The sequence below is a fragment of the Echiichthys vipera genome, assembly GCF_963691815.1.
Source record: "Echiichthys vipera genome assembly, chromosome: 3".
Classification (NCBI taxonomy): Eukaryota; Metazoa; Chordata; class Actinopteri; order Perciformes; family Trachinidae; genus Echiichthys; species Echiichthys vipera.
Genome location: NC_139828.1, coordinates 20700739 through 20720068, shown reverse-complemented (window position 1 = coordinate 20720068; position 19330 = coordinate 20700739). Strand labels below are relative to the sequence as shown.

The 19330-nt window shown below is 39.9% G+C and overlaps 1 protein-coding gene across 1 annotated transcript; it reads right to left on the bottom strand.

Moving 5' to 3' along the window:
- Positions 1-401: 401 nt before the first annotated feature.
- On the bottom strand, positions 402-16152 carry gtpbp3 (GTP binding protein 3, mitochondrial; the record flags this gene model as incomplete). The annotated part of the gene is made up of 11 exons (XM_083911235.1): positions 402-772; positions 1259-1445; positions 2068-2198; positions 4293-4458; positions 6863-7006; positions 8052-8124; positions 11638-11757; positions 13153-13235; positions 14016-14102; positions 15300-15568; positions 16094-16152. 11 exons carry the CDS (start codon positions 16150-16152, stop codon positions 541-543), a joined length of 1551 nt encoding a protein of 516 aa, XP_083767361.1. The 3' UTR covers positions 402-540.
- Positions 16153-19330: the final 3178 nt, after the last annotated feature.

The window sequence follows — 19330 nt, the reverse complement described above, 5'->3', positions numbered from 1 at the left end:
TTTCCCACACACAAAAGGGGTACAGCTGAAATGATATCTGCTCCCAAATAAAAAAAAAAAGTCTTCATTGTCCTGCAGTCCAAGTAAACATCCAAGGTCCATGACCTTGCAAAGGTCTGCTGCTGGCGTTATTTTAAATGATCTTGGCTGTTGCAGTATGTTGCGACCCAAGAGCCCGATGTTCGCCTATCAAAGTCTTTCAGAAGCTATTCTTAAATTATGACTCAAGACTTGCCAAACACTTGTCCAGCACATGGGGCCTCCGAGGCACCTGTCATCACGTTAAAACTATTTCAGTCTGTTAAAGAGTATCCACAGAAAACAAAGATTGCTGTGTCTTGGGAGCAGAGTGACCCTGCAGCCAAGAACATGATTTTTATTCTTTTCACTCTTGCTGTGCCTCGAAGCCTGGCATAATGCCGAGGCAGTGCCCTTTTGGACTCATTTTCTTTACCTATACTCTGGGACCGATCAAGAATGCAGCCTTCCTCTCTGGGTTAATATTACGTGTATTTTATGTTTTTGCTGATACTCATCCAGCTATTTTCCAATGCAGAAGTCTTTGAAGATGATATCCAGGATCTCCTCTGCCCCGACACGTCCAGTGATCCGGCCCAGGCTGGTGAGAGCCAACCGGACACCTTCAGCTGCCAGAGCGAGGTCGATGTCACGGTAGCGTTGGTACTGAGCCAGAGCCGCAAAACACTGCTGCAGGTGGGCCCTGTGGCGTGCCTGGGTCAGGGTAGGGCCACCAGACAGAGGGTCGCCACACCTAGAGAGGAAGTTAGATAACAGAATGAACCAGAAACTCATTATTTTGTACTTTAGAAAAGTTGAAAACCATTTACAGCAGAAAAAAAGTCTGCGTTTTTGTTTCATTCTTTTTGTCTAAATAGGATTTAAAAAATGTCTGAATCTTAAAAACATACAAATTGTGCAAAAAAAATCTGTGAGGTAGAAGCCGCATTGAAAAATAAAACAAATAATAATGTAAATATAACGTTTTTTTGTACTTAAATAAATATATTATGCCAGGTTTTATAGTTTTAATGCCACAAAGTTCATTGCAGTAGTGTATTTAGGTTCGGATAAAGGTCATTTTAGGCTACAAAAAGATCATCAATAACAGGTGCATGTGCAATTATCCATGCTGACATACACATGCTGGTTTGTATAAATGCATCGATCTTTCTGATACAACATTTAAATGAAACATTCAGTCTTGCACAAGAAAACATTTTAAATTGGAGCAACTCACAGAGTCTTGACACTGCTGTGCAGCACCGTGAGGAAGTCCTGTAGTCCTTCATTATTGTGGCAAGAGATCAGACAAACCGGAGGGAGTCCAGAGACCCGTCTCAGCTCCTTGTCCAGCTTCTGCCTCTGCTCCTCAGGCAACAGGTCAATTTTATTCAGCACAAGGAGAAACCTGTCTGCAGGGAATGCTGCAGTAACAAAGGAAGAAGGAAAAATGTTGATCAATCACCATGACTCAACTATTAGTCCCTCAGGCACAGAGATTTCTTTTTTTTTATATATCCATGCAAGAAATCTTTGAATTGCTCCCCAGCCGTTTAATAATGCAGGATGGAGCGGTAACTGAGCAACTGATTTCACAATAAATTGCATTCTTGAGCTAAAAAGCATACATGTTCAATCCGTGTTTGATGAAGCTTGGCCAGTTTCAAATTGATAATTATCCGATAATGGTACACATACGGCATGCATATCCATAGAAACGCAGCTCATGCAGCCCATGCCCATTATGTCAAAAAGTCTAGTATGTCATAAAAAAAGTCCTAATAGAGTAGGTCATAACAAATGTCATAAAAAGGACAAAGTTATAAAAAATGTCATATAGTTTGTCATAAAAAGTCATAATAGTATGTGTATAAGTCCATAAAAAAGACTGATCAGTGTGCATCATGAGCATTTACATTTAAAAACTCATTCTAGGACAACTGCCAACATATAAATGTTCATGTTGATTGGTGTGGAAATATGGTTGAAAACGCAGCTGACAGTCCAGGTGTAGCAGCAGTAGATGAGGTTACAAGGTTATTATACCTGTCTCAGGCAGCTCCTGGCTCGGCAGAACACTCCTGAGGTGCCCCTGAAGGAAGGCTGCCACTTGCTGTGCATCGGAGGGCATATGAGAACAGTCCACAACCACCAGGGTCAGATCGGCCAGCTCCACTCTGGAAAAAAAAGAAAGCAGCCTCAACTTTTGGAATTATTCATAACAACAGCATTTTGTCAAGAACTCTGTGGGATTTCTCACACTTTATATCAAATTACTCTGATCTAGAGACAGGAGGTTGGTGTACTGCTGGGAACAGATATCACAATATTAGAACATACTTCTTAAACTATTACTAGTACTGTTAGCCTGTGAATATTCTCATTTGGCCAGGTCATTGTATCCCCAAGGCAATTTCAGTCAAAAGCAACTGGACTTGGTTATTTGTCTAGGAAGACGTTTCACCTCTCATCGCATCTGACCAGTCCCAGCCTGGTCAGATGCGTACATGAACTGATGAAGCCTCTTGGATGAGAAGTGAAACATCTTCCTAGACAAATAACCAAGTCCAGTTGCTTTTGACTGAAAAATATTAGTACTGTTATATTCTAAAAGGCTGCACTTTAGTTAAGGACGGTTGTCCACACTCATTCCACTGTTCTACCTTCTGGTTGTCATATCTACTTAAATTTTCCAATACTTATACTGTATAATAATATTTTGTTTTATGACCGAATAACTGCACTGCAAAATTATAACGAGCGATTTCCAACAACTGCAGGTGACACAGCTGACAGCTAAGAGTCCGGATTTGCCTCTGTGCTCTGTGGTAAGCTCCACAAATACTACGAATAATGGCAGTGATTTATTTTTAATGAATTCATCTTGATGGTATTCACTTTAAATACTCCTGCACCTTGGTTCCACTGTTCGGTTAGCAGCACCGGCGGATGCTTGTACTCACCACGTCCTTCCTGTAGTGACCCAGGTCACAAGCATCTGACCTGCTCCCTGCACAAAAAGTTCCCCGTAGAACTGCCCACCCTTCCTATAGAGGCACCGGGCCGCCCAAATAACTTAAACAAACAGTAAAGGAGTTATAGCATGTCTTCTCTGTAAACAGTATTTTTGTAGTCACATCTTCGTCTGGATTTCATTGATGTTTTTCATCAGATTTCCCTGCAGCATGTGTTACCAAGCAATCTTTAGATTTTGAAAATACATTTATTTAATGAAATACATGTTTAATAGTATTCTTTCAGGGTGAATATGTGCGACAAGTCTCCATAAATATCTAACAAAGTGAATTGATATTGGTCACATGTAGTTGTGTGACACCTAATTGCTGTGTTTCGGATGTTTTATCCGCTGCCAGGAACAGAAGAGCATTTGGTTTTTTGGCATGAATATTGTCATAATTTATATTAAACATGTGCTGAAGTCCTTAAATTCTCTAGACTGAAGCCCTATTAACTGTCAACTGCCAGGTGTGTCAGCAACACACTGTAATGACTAAACACTTAAAGGTTTATAAAGCATTGCTTTTATCACTAAGTGCAAAGACTGGAAACTTTACTTTCACCTCTAAATGTATTACCAGTAATAACCAATGTGGGTGGGTGTTGTTAAGCCAACTAATCATGTAGTAAAACACGTCTGTGGATAAAAATTGATTTAATATTGTTTGTATGTGCCAGTGTGCCTGTTCGTCTGGTTGTCTGTTTGCCTGTTTGTATATGATAAAACTGTGATGACGAGCACTGCAAGTACTGCTATTCTTCCCTGCTGTAAACAGTGGAAGCAGCTGTCAGTGAATTGCCGTATATGTACATTCTGCACACCACACACGAAGAACCTCTTAATGATAAATACTCTACAACAAGGAAAGGAGGCTCTTCATTATGCAACCTCCTGAGAGTGTTTGTCCCGTGTATTTATAACTATGGCTCAGCAATAATATAAACTTGGGAGGTTCCATAGACATTACAAAAATATAGCAAGGTGTTCATGGGAAAAGCAATGACTTATTCCTTCCTTTCTTTGTGTTCAAGGACATATTCGATTGCTGGTCCGGCTAACTTGTTTTGTGTTATATTATACACATGTGAATGTTGTACATCACATGCACTCGACTATGCTGTAGCTCAAATATTCCAAACACCAGCGTTCATTTGGATTACATTAGAAGTTTTTTGGTCTGCTTCATTAAAATTTTAAAGCTAAATTACATTTTTTGTGGGGGAATATTTAAAATAAAATGGCTTCCTCCTACCTTTCTCGAGCTCGGCGGACCCCCTCTCTCTCCACCAGGTCCGGGCTCTCTCTGAGTCCGGCTGTGTCGCTCAAGAGGACGGGAAATCCACCGATGTCCAGTGCCGTCTCTACCACGTCCCTGGTGGTGCCAGCAATGGGAGACACAATGGCCGCAGGTCTCTGGCCTGGATATAAAAATATTCAAGGACAATATTGTCTAGCTTTCTTATTGTCAGTTTAGTCAGTTTGTTAGTTTCTACTGAAAAATGATAAATATTTCCTTAAACAGCTGGGCCTGTAGCTTTCAGATTATGAGACAGTGGGCTCAAGGTACAGACATGTAAGAGGTCCTCCACTCTGTCTACATAGGAACAAGACACCCAAAATCAAAGAGTCTCAAGAGTCTACTTGTCTACTCGTTTTGCATCTATTTTTAGTCTTCTGCAGGTCATTTTTAGTCACTTTGTGGATCATTTGTAGTCATTATGTGTATGTTTTTGGTCATGTTGTGTCTATTTACAGTCATCTAGTCTCTCTTTGTGGTTGTTTAGCATCTCTTTAGTAATTTTTTCAGCAACATTTTGCGAGTCAAGAGGACCCCTGATCCCCCCGATGTTCAGTAATCCATCCCTTATGGTTGGGGACTTTTTTCAGCGGCTGATTACTACACATCTAGGGCTCCAGTGAATATATCAGTCTTTGCCTACACAGACAATACTTGTTTTCATGATAAATTCATTGTTCGTTTTAGTCGTTCCACGGTCATTTTTTGACATTTAGAAAAATATAGAATATCATTAGAGTCATTCTTCCATACCCAAACAAAACTACAGACCAAAAGTAACTGTGGGGTAATGATGATGATCAGACTCATACATTGTAGAATTAATCCCTCTAAAAAAGTCAAGCAGTTTAATTGGTTAAACGTATTTTCTGAAAGCTGGTGTCATTATCTCAAACAAAAGCACGCCTTTTTCTTGTTACACGGTTATAAATAATGAATAAGGATGAACTCTGTGATCATGACATTATTGTAATTTGTTTCAAGCTTGTTTTTCTACATTATGTTGGCATTTTTTTCTATGATAATCAAATATTGGCCTATAATATTAACCATTTGACACACCAGTTGCACTCTAGTAGGTGTAGAGTTTTCTAAATGAGGCTGATAAAGTTCTGCACAACCGAAGATATTATGTCATCTTTTCTTTGTTCTTTATCCAAGAACTTGGCTGACCACGCTTATGTGTCCAACATCAAATAACACTGCCTGCTCATCAATACTTGTCTGTGCTGACTGGGTGTGAGCCCAGGCCACAGGGAAGACTAATTAGAAGAGGAAATGATATCAGGATTTTATCTGAAGTTTGATAAATACGTCTATTATTCTGATAGGAAGCTGTGAGTAGACCCTGCCAAGCACCCTCTCTGGATAGTTTATATAGAGTGATCCTAAATGATTTAAGGATACAGTGTCCTAAACAAACACAACCTTAAACCATAAACAAGGGGTTCATTACTTTGACACCAAGCGTGGATAAACAACTGAAGAACTGATTAAGAGTGAGAAAACTGAACACTGCAATTTTTATTTTTATCGTTACTGTTTCACAACCAGTGTCCATCTGAATTAAATCTGTATCTGGAAATTAGACAGATTTACTGTACTGAAGTAGAATTCACACAACATCGTTAAGTTGAGACAATGAATCAAGGGCTGCATTCATTTAATAAATGTAACAATATAACATTCATGGTATTTTGAATTATTTTTATTCTAGATTAGTCATTGGTTGCTGTTCATCTGCCAGTGCATCTAAGTCAGTGCATTAAAACAGGGAGGAAGTGAATCCGCTGATTCTTCCCATTCTTAGAGCTGGCCCTCGCCCTGCGGTCCAGCCAGAAACAACCTAACCCCAAAATCCACAAGAGCCTGTGCCCACATAGCATTTTTTTCCCAAGCGCCAGTGTCTTTATTCAGTTGTTCCCAGTGAGGCGAGCGTGTATGTGACTGTTTAGAACGGTCTGGACGCAGTGTTGTTTTTCCTTTTGTGCTACAAATGTGTCAATCTGTCAACTGGGCAAACTCCATCTGCTGAGGAAGATTGTGTGATTTGATCAAAAGTTCCAGACGCGTCTAATGCAGCTTGGAGAAAGATTGTTTTGGCGACAGCTTTTCAAATCTTTTGCTAAATTATGTAAAAAGAAGAACCGCTTCTGATGAAATTGTTTTTTCCTCATTTTAAAACTGAACACTGATTGTCTGAGTTGAAGGTAACTTTACTTCAAAGTCAGACAGCTCAAAATCTTCAGTTTTGTCAAGGAAACCTATTTTTTTCCCTTTCTGAGGACGGAGCAAAGTATTTGCATTTTAATCGAATAAAACACATTTCACAAGTCCATGCTGCTTATAGTATGACGGATGTTGCATTGTTTCCCTCCCAAACCATGGCTAACAGTGGTATGACTCAACAGTAAGGTCTATGTTTAGAAGATATTAAGTTATATTCAATGTTAATCCCTTTACGATGTGCGTGCGTGTGTGTGTGTGTGTGTGTGTGTGTGCGCTGGTTTTCTTTGCTCTCTTACAGAGTGTGTTAAGGAGGCTACTTTTCCCTGCATTGGTGGCTCCTGCGATAACGACCTGGACTCCGCTGCGTAGCCGCTCACCCCTCCTTTCATCCTGTAGGTGGCGCTCCATCTCCGCTTGCAGATCACACACCGATCTGTCCACTGTGGAGGTTGAGAGGGAGATAAAGACTGAGAAGGGAGCAGGATGTGACAAAGATTTCGTATTCAACTTCACTGTCATGGCCATGTCAAAGGAATTTTCCTTTGAAGTAAAAAAAACCTATCCGGTGTCTGACACCATTCGTCTGGATGAAAAATGGGTCATGGACCTGTCTGTCTCTGCATGTGACGAAAACGGAAAAATGCTTTTCACAATACGATGCAACATCAATACCTACTTTTTCTTGAGACTCCTGATTGACTCAGGAACACTAATTCATCGAACGTGGAAAACTTCAGCTATAAAAACATGTAATTTGCTGCAGGTGGCCATGGAAAGTATCCATGCCAGGTTTTCTATTTTTGGAAATGAGTCTATTATTATTTCCCGCTCTGTGGTGTGAGCCCACATTCCGTGCCACCAAAACAAACACATCGTTCTTAGGCTTTATTGTGTCGAAACTTCACAACATCTAAGGCTTCTGCCAGTGCCAGACAGCAGGCGACAGACTCAAGGGGAACACACACACACACACACACACACACACACACACACACACACACACACACACACACACACACACACACACACACACACACACACACACACACACACACACACACACACACACACACACACACACACACACACACACACACACACACACACACACACACACACACACACACACACACACACACACACACGAAACCTGGGCACAGAGAGAACAGTTGGACTGTACGTTGATGCTGACAGCACTATTCCTGTGAGCGACATGTCAGGTTGGCTTTGAAGGCAAGACGAATGCCTGTACTGTCCCCCCTGGCCTTCTCTCCACACTTCCTAAAAGGAAATTGTCTTTTAAACAGTTTGATGTCTATGGCTTCTCCCCACAGTGCAGCAGACGCACACCGTGGCCAGTTGAAGATCCAAACAGGAAAGCCAGCCTAACTCCTCTCCTCAGAGAGAAACAGAGCCCTCTGAGAGCCCAAGGGATGACCGTTCTGTTATTTGTCCTCCAGTTAAGACAACAGAGTGTCAACATACCTTGGTTTAAGACTCCATCCTCAATGAGTTCATCCTCACTGAAGTCAATGAAGGCCTCAACATGAGCCAGACACTGTGCAACACAAAGCAGAGAGAACAGAAGGGAAGAGGCTGAAATTAGTGTGAAATTCACACCGTGGACCCCCTGAAAATATCAAAATCAATAACTGGGGATTCTCAAAAATAAAGTTAAGTATTTTTCTAGTTATAATGTTTATTAACATAGTGAAGTGTCAAAAGGTGAGGAGCCAGCAGAGAAAATGTGATGGTAAAAATGCAGCCTGTGTACAGTTTATCTTGCCGGTTCCATAGCTGTTAATATAATACTGTGCACCCTCATTTTTAGTCAGAATATATAAAAGATATTCAAACTCGTTTTAAAACATTTTCAGAATTTCTTAAAAGTCAATATGAAATTACGTAGAATATATAAACAGTATATATAGATAAGCTTCGGTGTTTTCGCAGCGATTAGTATCTTGACTGACGAGTAAAAAAATAAACACAATAGTTGTATAGCTGCACAAAAACAGGAAGCGTCCGACTCCCATACTACATTCACAAAAGTGGGAAGCCAACGGTTAAAAAACTGCATTGTTTGGGTGTCAAATTAGGCTTTGACCCCTCGCATCGTACAGGAGGTATACATCTGATGAAAGGGATTCCCAGAAATCTGAGTCCAAAATAAGGGCGTTCAAATTGCTTCCAGGTCCTGAGAAAGCCGCGGACAAGCAGCTCAACAGAGTTTCTCAAGGGAGACCACCTGGACCGGTCGGTCAGATCTGGTGCCAAACTCTTCAAATATCCCTGGTCTTTACTCTTCAAAACAGTTTACAGCAGAGGAGGGTTTGGCCTGCATCCATTTAGTTGAAGAATTCATCTGCAGTCAGTGACCTGCTGCTCTGAACCGCCTCAACAAGATGTGAAAGGAAAACTGACCCACAGTCAGGATTAGATGTGAACCAGACAGGCATTGGAACACTTATGCCACCCTATCAGTGGAATAAGCATATTCAGAAGTCTTATTAATGAACGTAAAAGTACAATGTAGAAAGTGGGGCGCATGGTGGCTCAGTGGTTAGAGCAGGCGCCCCATATACGGAAAGTGAAAGGCTGAAAGTCCTCGCCGCAGCGGCCAGTTCCGACTCTGACCTGCAACCTTTTGGTGCATGTCGTCCCCTCTCTCTCTCTCTCTCTCTCCCCGTTTCTTGCCACTCTTCAGCTTTCCTGATAAAGAAAGGCCTGAATAGGCTAATATATATATATATATATATTTACTGTATGCTGAAAGTTAACACAAATACAGACAGTGCTTTGGATGACTGCAAAGCAATAAATAAACAAAAAACGTTGCTATCTCGTATCATTATTCCTGCAGCTGAAACGTTCGTCAGCACAGTTCAATACGTCTGTTATAAGTTCAGTTCAGTACAAAACTAGCTGATATAGCAGAGCACTTAAGGTTATTAGCTCAGCAGCCACTTATTTACGAATGATTAATCAGATTATCATTATTTCTGTGACTGTCACTGTCTTTTAATGATCTTTTAACTAGGAAGTAATGTACTGTGTATAATGGCTGAGCTGATAATGCTCTCAGACACCAGTGAGGAGCTCCACTCTGCTAAAAGCTACTGAGGTTTTCAGTGATTCAGAAGATTTAATGTTGAAGAAACATGTGTACGTCTACTGAAAGCCTTTAACCATGTGTCCTGGTGTGATCATTAAAAAATATGACACAAGCTGTATGGAGCGTTCAGCATCAGGAAGGTCACTGACCCCCTAATGTGAAAAGTACAGTTCATTCTTCCTCTCACTCTAATTTATCTTAACTTCGAGACTGACTCAACTTTCTGACCCTTCTATCTATTCATACAGTGTACAGTACAGGATACTGTACAGATAAGAAAAACAATACTGGTGCACAGCATAGATCAATGTCTTTATTGTGTGCCTGTCTTAAGATATACAGCAGCTGTGAGTGGTATAATTCATCTTTAATCCATCCAAAACATTACAAATCCAGATGTTCTGAGATGGAAAAACATTAAATGTGTGAATAAAGATGGAACAACAGCACATTACAAGAAGGTGCTTTATTTTTAAAAAAAAACTTGCTGGAGCTGAATTAGTCTAGAAATTTTAGACTATTTGGAGCCTAACCTAAGTGATTTTTAAACAGCCAAGCTACCATCAATAAATTATTTTTTTATTCACTTGATCCAGGTTTTTTAAAATGGCAGTCCGCAAATCTATGCCATACAGTTGGGGGTACTATCTGCAGTGGAAAATTAGAAGAAAAAAGCACAAAAGTGAGTTGAGTCAAGACAAATCATGCAATTATGTTATATTATTAAATATATGATCAATTACATTACAAACCCAACTAATTTCAATTATCAGGTTTAGTGAAGAGACTATTGTACTTCACACAAAATTATATTTCAATCGTAATTTTTTTTTTACGTTTATTTTATTTTTTCTAACAAACATCATCAATTGATATACCTGCAAAACCATTTATTGATATCCCAGGATGGATTTTCCCTTTAGTGTGGTGAAAATAAATCCAGTCTATTTAATTTCATTTGCATCCTGGTCCAATCCTGTTTACATGAATAAACAGATGTACCACACAGACTTGTATTTTGATTCTCATTACTACACTACGTGCTACGGCAACATGAAAACAGGAAGCCTCAGATTCCCATAAGTCAATCCATCAACAGTGCGTTGGAAAAGCAGCTATGGGGATACAAAAAAAAGAAAAAAAAGAAAGCAATGTTTAGGTGTGAAACTACTGAGGCCTGACCTACAGCACAGTACAGACAAGTTATTTCCAAGACACTGTTTTCTGAGAAATGTCAGACGAACACAGGCAAAGTGTCTCCGGGGAGAACTCCAGGGGGCTTGTTTCTGCTGTCAAGCTAACTGAGAATTAGACAGAACAACTGAATTCCCTGCTCACCTGAAACTTTAAAAAACAAGTCTGGGTGGGGTTGTGGTTGAGGCTCTAGGAGGAATAACAGTGGTTGAGATCAAGTCATTTTGAAGACCACCAGCAAATCAAGTCATACAGTACATCAGGTAAAAACCAACAGCAGTGTCTGAGAAACAGAGATGCACAGTCTCCAAACACCCAACTGACCTTTGTGTAGAAACTGGAGTACCATTACACAAACAGGTTTTTACAGTAAACTATGGTTTTAAACCTGCGTCTTGATTTTAGGATGCCACTTTACACCTGGCCAGGGAAAACCAATTAAACTAGCCTTTTGGCTAATTCTGGCATATTTACAGCAATGTTTATCCATATGCACTTTCCCTGACAAATAAAATGCATAATTAAATAACATCAATTCAAACATCAATAAAATCTGTTTTTTTTTATTTTATATATATATATATAAAAGCAGCGCGTTACTCGCTTTCCTTGCGATTTAATCGCATCTATCGCACCTGGTCTGAACGCGACATTAGCCCAGCGCTCCAGATGTCCTGATGGAAACATCTGTTCTCACATCACCCTGCCTGTGCTGGATGATGGCAACCGCTGTCTACACCACCAGTATCTGTACGGACCTACCCGTTTCAGTTTGTGGCTCCAGTCCTGATAAAGGTGCCCCAGCTCTCCTGACATCTGCCTGAGGGCCTGTCTCCTCTGAGCCTCTGTCTCAGCATGGATCAGATCGCCGAGCCCCTCAACCTGCAAGGAGATTTATATAGTTATGACTGCTTTACATGTTTTTATTTATCCATTTCTACCACTGATGTTTTCATTCTGACTGTTCCACTCAAACATTATGTGTATGATGTGTTATCTGCAGGATAGATTATATGGTATTATAAACATGTGGTGCTGTGTTTAAGATGTATAATATACTACCACTGTCTCCTGCTACTGTTAAGACAGCGTTTATGTTCTTAGTGCTGCAGCTACAAAGTCCAAGACATTTCTTTCTCAGGGAAATCTTAATTCTTAACACATTGATTATAGACGTTTTTTTGTTTTGTTTTTTACCAAAGAAGGCAAGTTTTCTCCCTTGATGGGATTTTAAAGGGATGGTTTGGATTTTTTGAAGTGGGTTTATATGAGGCACTTATCTATTGTCAGTGTATTACCCACAGTGGATGATGATCGGCGCACACTAGTTTGGAGAAGCAGACAGAAGTGCCATTATGGAAGATAAACACTGTACTGCTGTGGACGGGGTCAGCAGCTAAACATATTTTAGCATCTAAAAAAGGCAAAAAATCCTGCTTTATTTTGAATATTTTCACTGCTTTACCTTGTCATCAGCCAGCCTTTTCCGATGGGGAACTTAAGCTGTTGTATCCATTTATGAGCTCTTCAACACCACCAGACTTTTTACCTCGCAGAACAAAGAGTTGCTGGTCCTGGTCATAGATGGATATATCGGCTTCAGTTCCCCAATATAAAGGCCTGTTTGATGGCAAGACAATACTGTGAAAATGTACTAAATATAGCGTGCACTTAAACTGACAGTTTTTTTAGGTGGTTAAGATATAAATAACATTTTGCTGCTGCCCTGTCGACAGCAGTACATTGCTTAGCTTCCATAGCTGTAGTTTGTCCTGCGTCTCCAAATTTGGTGCGTGTCGACCGACTACTGTAGGCAACGCACAGACTATGGATAAGTATCTCATACAACCCTGATTCAAACAATCCAAACTATTCTTTAAGGAGGCATTTTGATTATTTCCAGGATACATTTTATTGACTTGTAAAAACACATTTGCGTTGCCCATTGATAATTCTTAATAAACTGTTATATTGTGTAAAAAGAAAATCCAGAACAGCCTCCTATCAATGCTTAAGGCTGCATGCTTGGCTGCTTTTCAAAGAAAATCACCATCTACAGAAGCCCAGTAGACTTATTTGACAGTCCAATGACAGAAGTGTTCAAAGGGCAAAAAAAATACATTTCACTGTTGACATTTCATGAACTTGAAATCTCTGTTCATTTCTGATCCTGTTTATTCCGTGTTTACCCTGTAAAATTCAAACTCCGAAGGGCTCTTGGTATGCAGATCTGCACAGATCTGTCTCAGTGTGTTTTATGTGCTCTTCTTGACCTACCTCTGTTAAACCCAGTTTCCCTGCTTGAAAGGCTCTCCGCGTGAATTCTCCAGCTTCAGCAGGCCTCATGCCAGGCACGCTTCCTGAGAAACACACACACAAACACACAACATACAAACATGAAGGAATGTGGGAGGCACGATGTGGGCATGCACCATGCACACAACACACATGCAGGGTCAGTACGTCACTCAGGGTTAACTTGGAATGGAAACAGGCAAAGCTGTGCAGGTTAAAGAGGTTATGATTTCATTGTTTTCAAAATAATTTCTCATCAGGAGGAGACAACACAGCGCACAAATTGTTTGGCAAATGTAGGCCATGATTCGCTAACAGGAACAAAATATTCTGTTTACTGGCTGGTTATCAGTCAGTTATAAGTATTCAGCCAAATCATTTTCATCACTGTTTTATAACTACAATATTTCTGTTTTCTTATTTAATTATTCCTGATTAACAATAAACTTACATTAACTGGTGACAAGCTTTCATTTACATTTTTAATTTATACAATACTGCCCTCTAGCAGACCAGGGACAAAACTGCAGTGAAACATTACTTGTCAGTCAAAGAGGGATTGTCACGCTTGCCAAGGAGCATTTTATAAGTATCTTAGAAATAGGAATGCATGCGTCAGTTTTCTCTTTTAAGTCACATTGATTGACAGTTACGTGACTCGACCAGTTACTGTGTTTAGTTATGCTGGCTTACAGCGGGGGAAGTCAAGGCTGTGAAGACACACATACCATGAACACCATGCAGAGTGACGGTGCATCATATGACACTGTATGTATGTGTGTTATACTGCATTATATGAAGTTGTATAATATTCTATCATAAACATAAGGATATCTGTAAGTTACCTAGGGCTTGTAAGACAGCAGTGATGACAGCAGCACCACCGTGGATGTGGAACTCGACACAGTCCTCTCCTGTGAAACTGTGCGGAGCTAAACACATGAACACATGAGACACAACAACACAGTCTGAGGAGCTTTTAGGAATTTAAATGTGCAGGAGGAACAAAAACAAGTGGATGATACTGACAGAACTTCAGATATTCACAAGACTTAAAACTGCGATGAACTTAAAACAGATCATCTCTTGCTTGTAGGTTCGTGACTCCAAATGGCAGTGTTTTGAAAATGAGAAAATGGTCTTGACATAAATATTAAGCAACCAAGCTGGTGTGTTATCACTTTACAACAAAAGATGTGTAATGTATGGGGCTGAAGCATTAATCCGATTTTTGTCTAAATGTAAACTTGTGCAATATTTGCAAAAGGCAAAATATGTTTAAAAATACCACTCTGAATTAAGTGCTGTGGTGCTGCAGAGATGTCCTGGACTATAAATCGTATTTTACAGACTAAAGAGAGAATCTTTGTGAGGAACAGATCCTCGCAAAAATCCCACTGTGATCATTTTAAAAACCTTCTTTAATGAAAATAAGAATAACAATTCCCTCAAATGTTGTGAATCATATCCAATAATGCAATGGCAGTTTTAAAGAAAAAAAATCACAATTTAGATTTTTTTCCCCAAATCTTTACGTCCGAGTAATTTACAACAAGAAAGACAGAAGACCTCAGAGATTTTACTGGAACAAGCAGGCACCCATGTAGTGCTGTTGGCGGGATTGGGTTTGTACTTTTCGCTCTGTATCATACCACACTTTCCTATTTTATATCCCATTTACTAGTAATCTTGCATGCTTAGAGTTATATAAAAATCATCTTACAGATACTTTTTTTAAAGGAGCAGTGTGTAGGATTTAGTGGCATCTAGCAGTAAGTTTAAAGACCACCTAATAATTTCAGGGGATTATACACTAATAAAAAACATCATTATGAATATTATATCCTATTTCTGCCTACAGATCACCCCAAATCGTACACACTCGACCTTTTAATATTCATGATTTATAAACACATAAAAATCTAATGCAAGGCAAATTCGAACATGAAACTAAATGTATTTTAAACACCCTCTGCATTAGCATTTTCTTATTGATAAAACCTTTAGCGGGAGAGGGAAAGCGTCCCATGATGTGTAAAAAAAGAAAGAAAAATACTATATTCACATTAGAAATCACCAAAATGTGATAAAAAAGAAACAAAATGCGTGTGCATTGGAAGGGAACAGACCTGGGAACCAGAGGACCAGTCCACGGTCCAGCATTTCTTTGGATTTGGGGTCTGTGATGCTGCGTAACAAGGCGGTGCGTGGAGGAGGCAGACTGCATGTGAGGCCGGTCATACACCTCAGAGCTGTAGCTGAGGCCGGACCACTGGCTCTCACCACAGCCACTCCACACCTGCCATGGCCTGATGATAATGCAAAGATGGTCTCAGCATCAGCCAGTCCAACTGGGCCTCCATCACAGGTGGACAGGGATCTGCAAGGTGGAGTTCCTCTGGTGGAGATATGTTGAAACTAAGACACACTGGAACCTCTGATTATACTGTATAATGGGTCAAAGATGTTGTTTTTTGTGTGTACACAGACATGCTGTACATTATATTATATAGAGACAAACCTGTATATACTGGAGCACCAACACTGATAAAAGGTAATAAAACATTTTCAGACAAGTCAAAAACATAACTGAAAATGTCAGACGGTCAATTTAATCATTAAGATGGAGTTAAAATAGAAAAAAACTCTTCTTGAAATAGTAGAGTACGTATTTAATCAAGTGGTAAAGGGACATTGCAAATATTTTCTCCTTTATGACCAACTGATTGAAGGTATACAGCCATATATCTATTTTCAGCATTTATTCATGTATTCAGTTACATTTCTGACTCATCTTAAAACATTTGATTGTCTTTTTTATATTCTTGGGCTCCACAGTATTGTTGGAAATGTTTTTTAAAACAAAAAGAGGATGTCCGTTTGTAAATTAGTTTTAAATCGAGGTTGAACTTTGGTCACAAACCTTGTCCTAAGTGCGTGGGCAGCAGCTCTCCATATCCCACGATAAATGAATGGCAGCATAATTATTGCAATAATAGTAAAATGTAATTACAAGACGCGAAGAACGGACGTTTCAAGTGCTGTTTCTTTTAGAGACTGACACTGAAACATGCTCTGCCCTTGACAAAATCATTATGTTTACCTTTTCCCTCTGAAAGCTAATGTCGAAATAACCTGTGAATGTAACGTTAGCTGGCAAATGGAGACAGTGAATCGACTGAAACGGTTTACTGTGAAAGTTTCTTTAAACGCCGCAGTCCTCACTCTTCAGCCGTTTACGTTTACCGGGATCCGTCCTTCTGTTGACTGTGATTGGTCGGCGTTTTCCACAACAGCGACAGTTCTAAAGTCTCATTTGCTCAGGACCTGTCAATCTGCGTAAGTCCCGCCCACTGTGCGTCCTTAAATGTGGTCCGTGTAGCGCCCTTTAAGCTTCACCTTGCATCGCTGACCGTCCTATGTAAAGATCCATACTGAGCCCTCATCTATCTATCTATCTATCTATGCATGTATGTATGGATGTATATATATATATATATATAGAGAGAGAGAGAGAGAGAGACATAAAACTCTTTTGTTAATCTATTGATTTTCAATTGTAATAAAAATGTAATATCTATCTATCTATCTGGTAGTATTTAAACTTCTGAGATTGTCTTAGCATCTCATTTTCCCAATTACAGACACAGGACAGTAGCAGTCCAAATGAAACTAAACTGTATTTTGAATGTAGAACAGACAAAGAAAGAGAGACAAGACTAAGAGGTCCGTGAGGTTGAAGTCTTGTTATGGATAGCAGTACTTTGAATGGAGTGTGGACTGGTTGGTAGACAGGTGCCAGTTCATCTCCTGGGCACTGCCGAGGTGCTGTTGAGCAAGGCACCGAACCCCCAACTGCTCGGGGCGCCGGTCACTGGCAGCCCCCTCACTCTGACATCTCTCCATCAATTGCATTAAGGTCCTGTCTGAGCATGTGTGTGTATTTCGGGCCTGTGTGTGTGTGTGTGTGTGTGTGTGTGTGTGTGTGTGTGTGTGTGTGTGTGTGTGTGTGTGTGTGTGTGTGTATGTGTGTGTGTGTGTGAAAAATGAAAAATAATAGAGTGAAAATTGAATTTTCCCATTTGCGGGACTGATAAAGGAATTCTTCTTCTTCTTCTTCTTCTTCTATAAAGAGAGAGAAAACAATTTTGTTAATCTAGTCAGAGCTGGTTAATGTGGCCTGGTAAAGGGAAGTTTGGGGTCCCCTGCTAAAGCTGCTGCCCCCGCGACCCGACCCCGGATAAGCGGTTGAAGATGAGATATTAATAATAATCAATTTGAAGAATTTTTAATGATCATATTTTTAGTAAACCTCAGTGTTTTTTTGTTAATCACACATATTTAATGTTTAGACATGCACAGAGCTGATTCCTCAAATATAAATGGCTGTTTGATAAAAATTTACTTAGACTGAACATAGATTTATTTAGACTACAAACAAAAACATTTGCTTTTATGTAGTGTTGTTTGGTTACTTCTCTGAACAATTTTAATGGGCTTTTATTCTCTTTCTTTTTGTTCATTTTTTAATATATTTTTAAACTATTGAAAAATATACATTTCCGTCTTAAATAGGACAAAAAGTTTCAATTTCAGAAAGCAGCACTACTGTTTAATACTACTGTACGTCTTGTGTTGAGAGTCACTTTCCATGATCTCGCAGGGTTTTTCCCCACCAATCAATTTTTTTATAATCATTTGATAAAATGAACAGATCTTCAACTATGTTTAGGAACAAACAGACTGATATTGGCTAATATTGTATTTTACAGCCTCTTCGTTTTCCCATGGAATAACCATGACCATTAGCGCCACTACTTCTGCACAGTATCATAGCTGTTCCTGGGACTGCGCTCTTCTGACACAGATCTCAGATGTTGTTCCTGGAATTTGCGGGAGCCACTGTCCCAGTTTAGGGGTTACAGCCCTGAGTGCTCTGATCCTGAGTACTTGAACCACTGTTGCCTTCACCTTCCACATCTTTTCTTGCTCCTCTCTAAGCCCTTTGTACTTCCAAGCTTCTTGTGTTCCTTCTTAGTGATGTTGCTGTTGCCTGGGACTGCTACATCACAACTGCCCTCTTGTGCTGTTTGTCGAACACCACAATGTCCAGTTGGTTAGCCATCACCATGTTTATACGGTATATATATATATAATCTATAAAGGTAGACTGAGAAAACACTGCTCGGTTTAAGGTAGGTAGGTAGCATTTATTACAGGTTGCATTAGTCTGTATCAATAAAGTGTGGGCATATGTGTTACCTCATATTCTCTGTCATTGTGTTCATTTTCAGATACCACTTTTCATTTTGTGTCTTATACTAAAAATGGTTGTTGGTGTGGTCTAGTCCTTAATGGCCTACATACATCAAGCATCACATAACATAAACACAGAGTAAAGGATACATGTGCACTGGTGTCTGTGTGTGCCTCACTGCAGCTCCTTGCAGCTGTCAGCCCAGAGGGTGGTGAGTAAGCAGAATTTATTCTCGAAGACGAGGTACTTCTGAGCTGTGAGGCGTACGAGGGGGAGGGTCGCCCGCCTGCCTGCATGGCATCCAGTAGGGCTGCCCAAGGAGATAGATTGTATACACAGCAAAGAGACATGGCCTGAGGCCCGGGGAACAATCTTTAACCTGAGATCTCAATAATTTATAGGCTGCTCTGTGTGTGCACAAAGCATGACAGCTGCCACCTCACAGCCATTGAGCACCATTAATACACAAAAATGCTTCCTCTTCCAACCAAAAGGGTTGTTAATCAGACAAACTGATCTAACGGCCTTTGTTCAAATTACATCCACCCTCCTTACACACACACATGCACACCTCACAGGCAGTTTAACAACTCCTCCATTGGTTGTAAAACTGCACACTATGGTAATTTATGACAGAAACATATATTTTATCAGTACAGAGGATCAAGATCCCATTTTAAAAGACATAAGAAAACTATGAGCAGACATAATAACACAATTTGCTCAGTAAAGTAAACTGTCAATGTGGACAGTGCAGTGATATACAGCTGCTGCATGCACAGTATTGTATTGAGTATCCAGTGGACTGAAGTGAGGAGACATCCTTGTCCCTATACCTGCGTGTCACTTAAAATTTAATCTATGAAGATATTTTTTGCATTTATGAATAAGTCATAGTCTCTT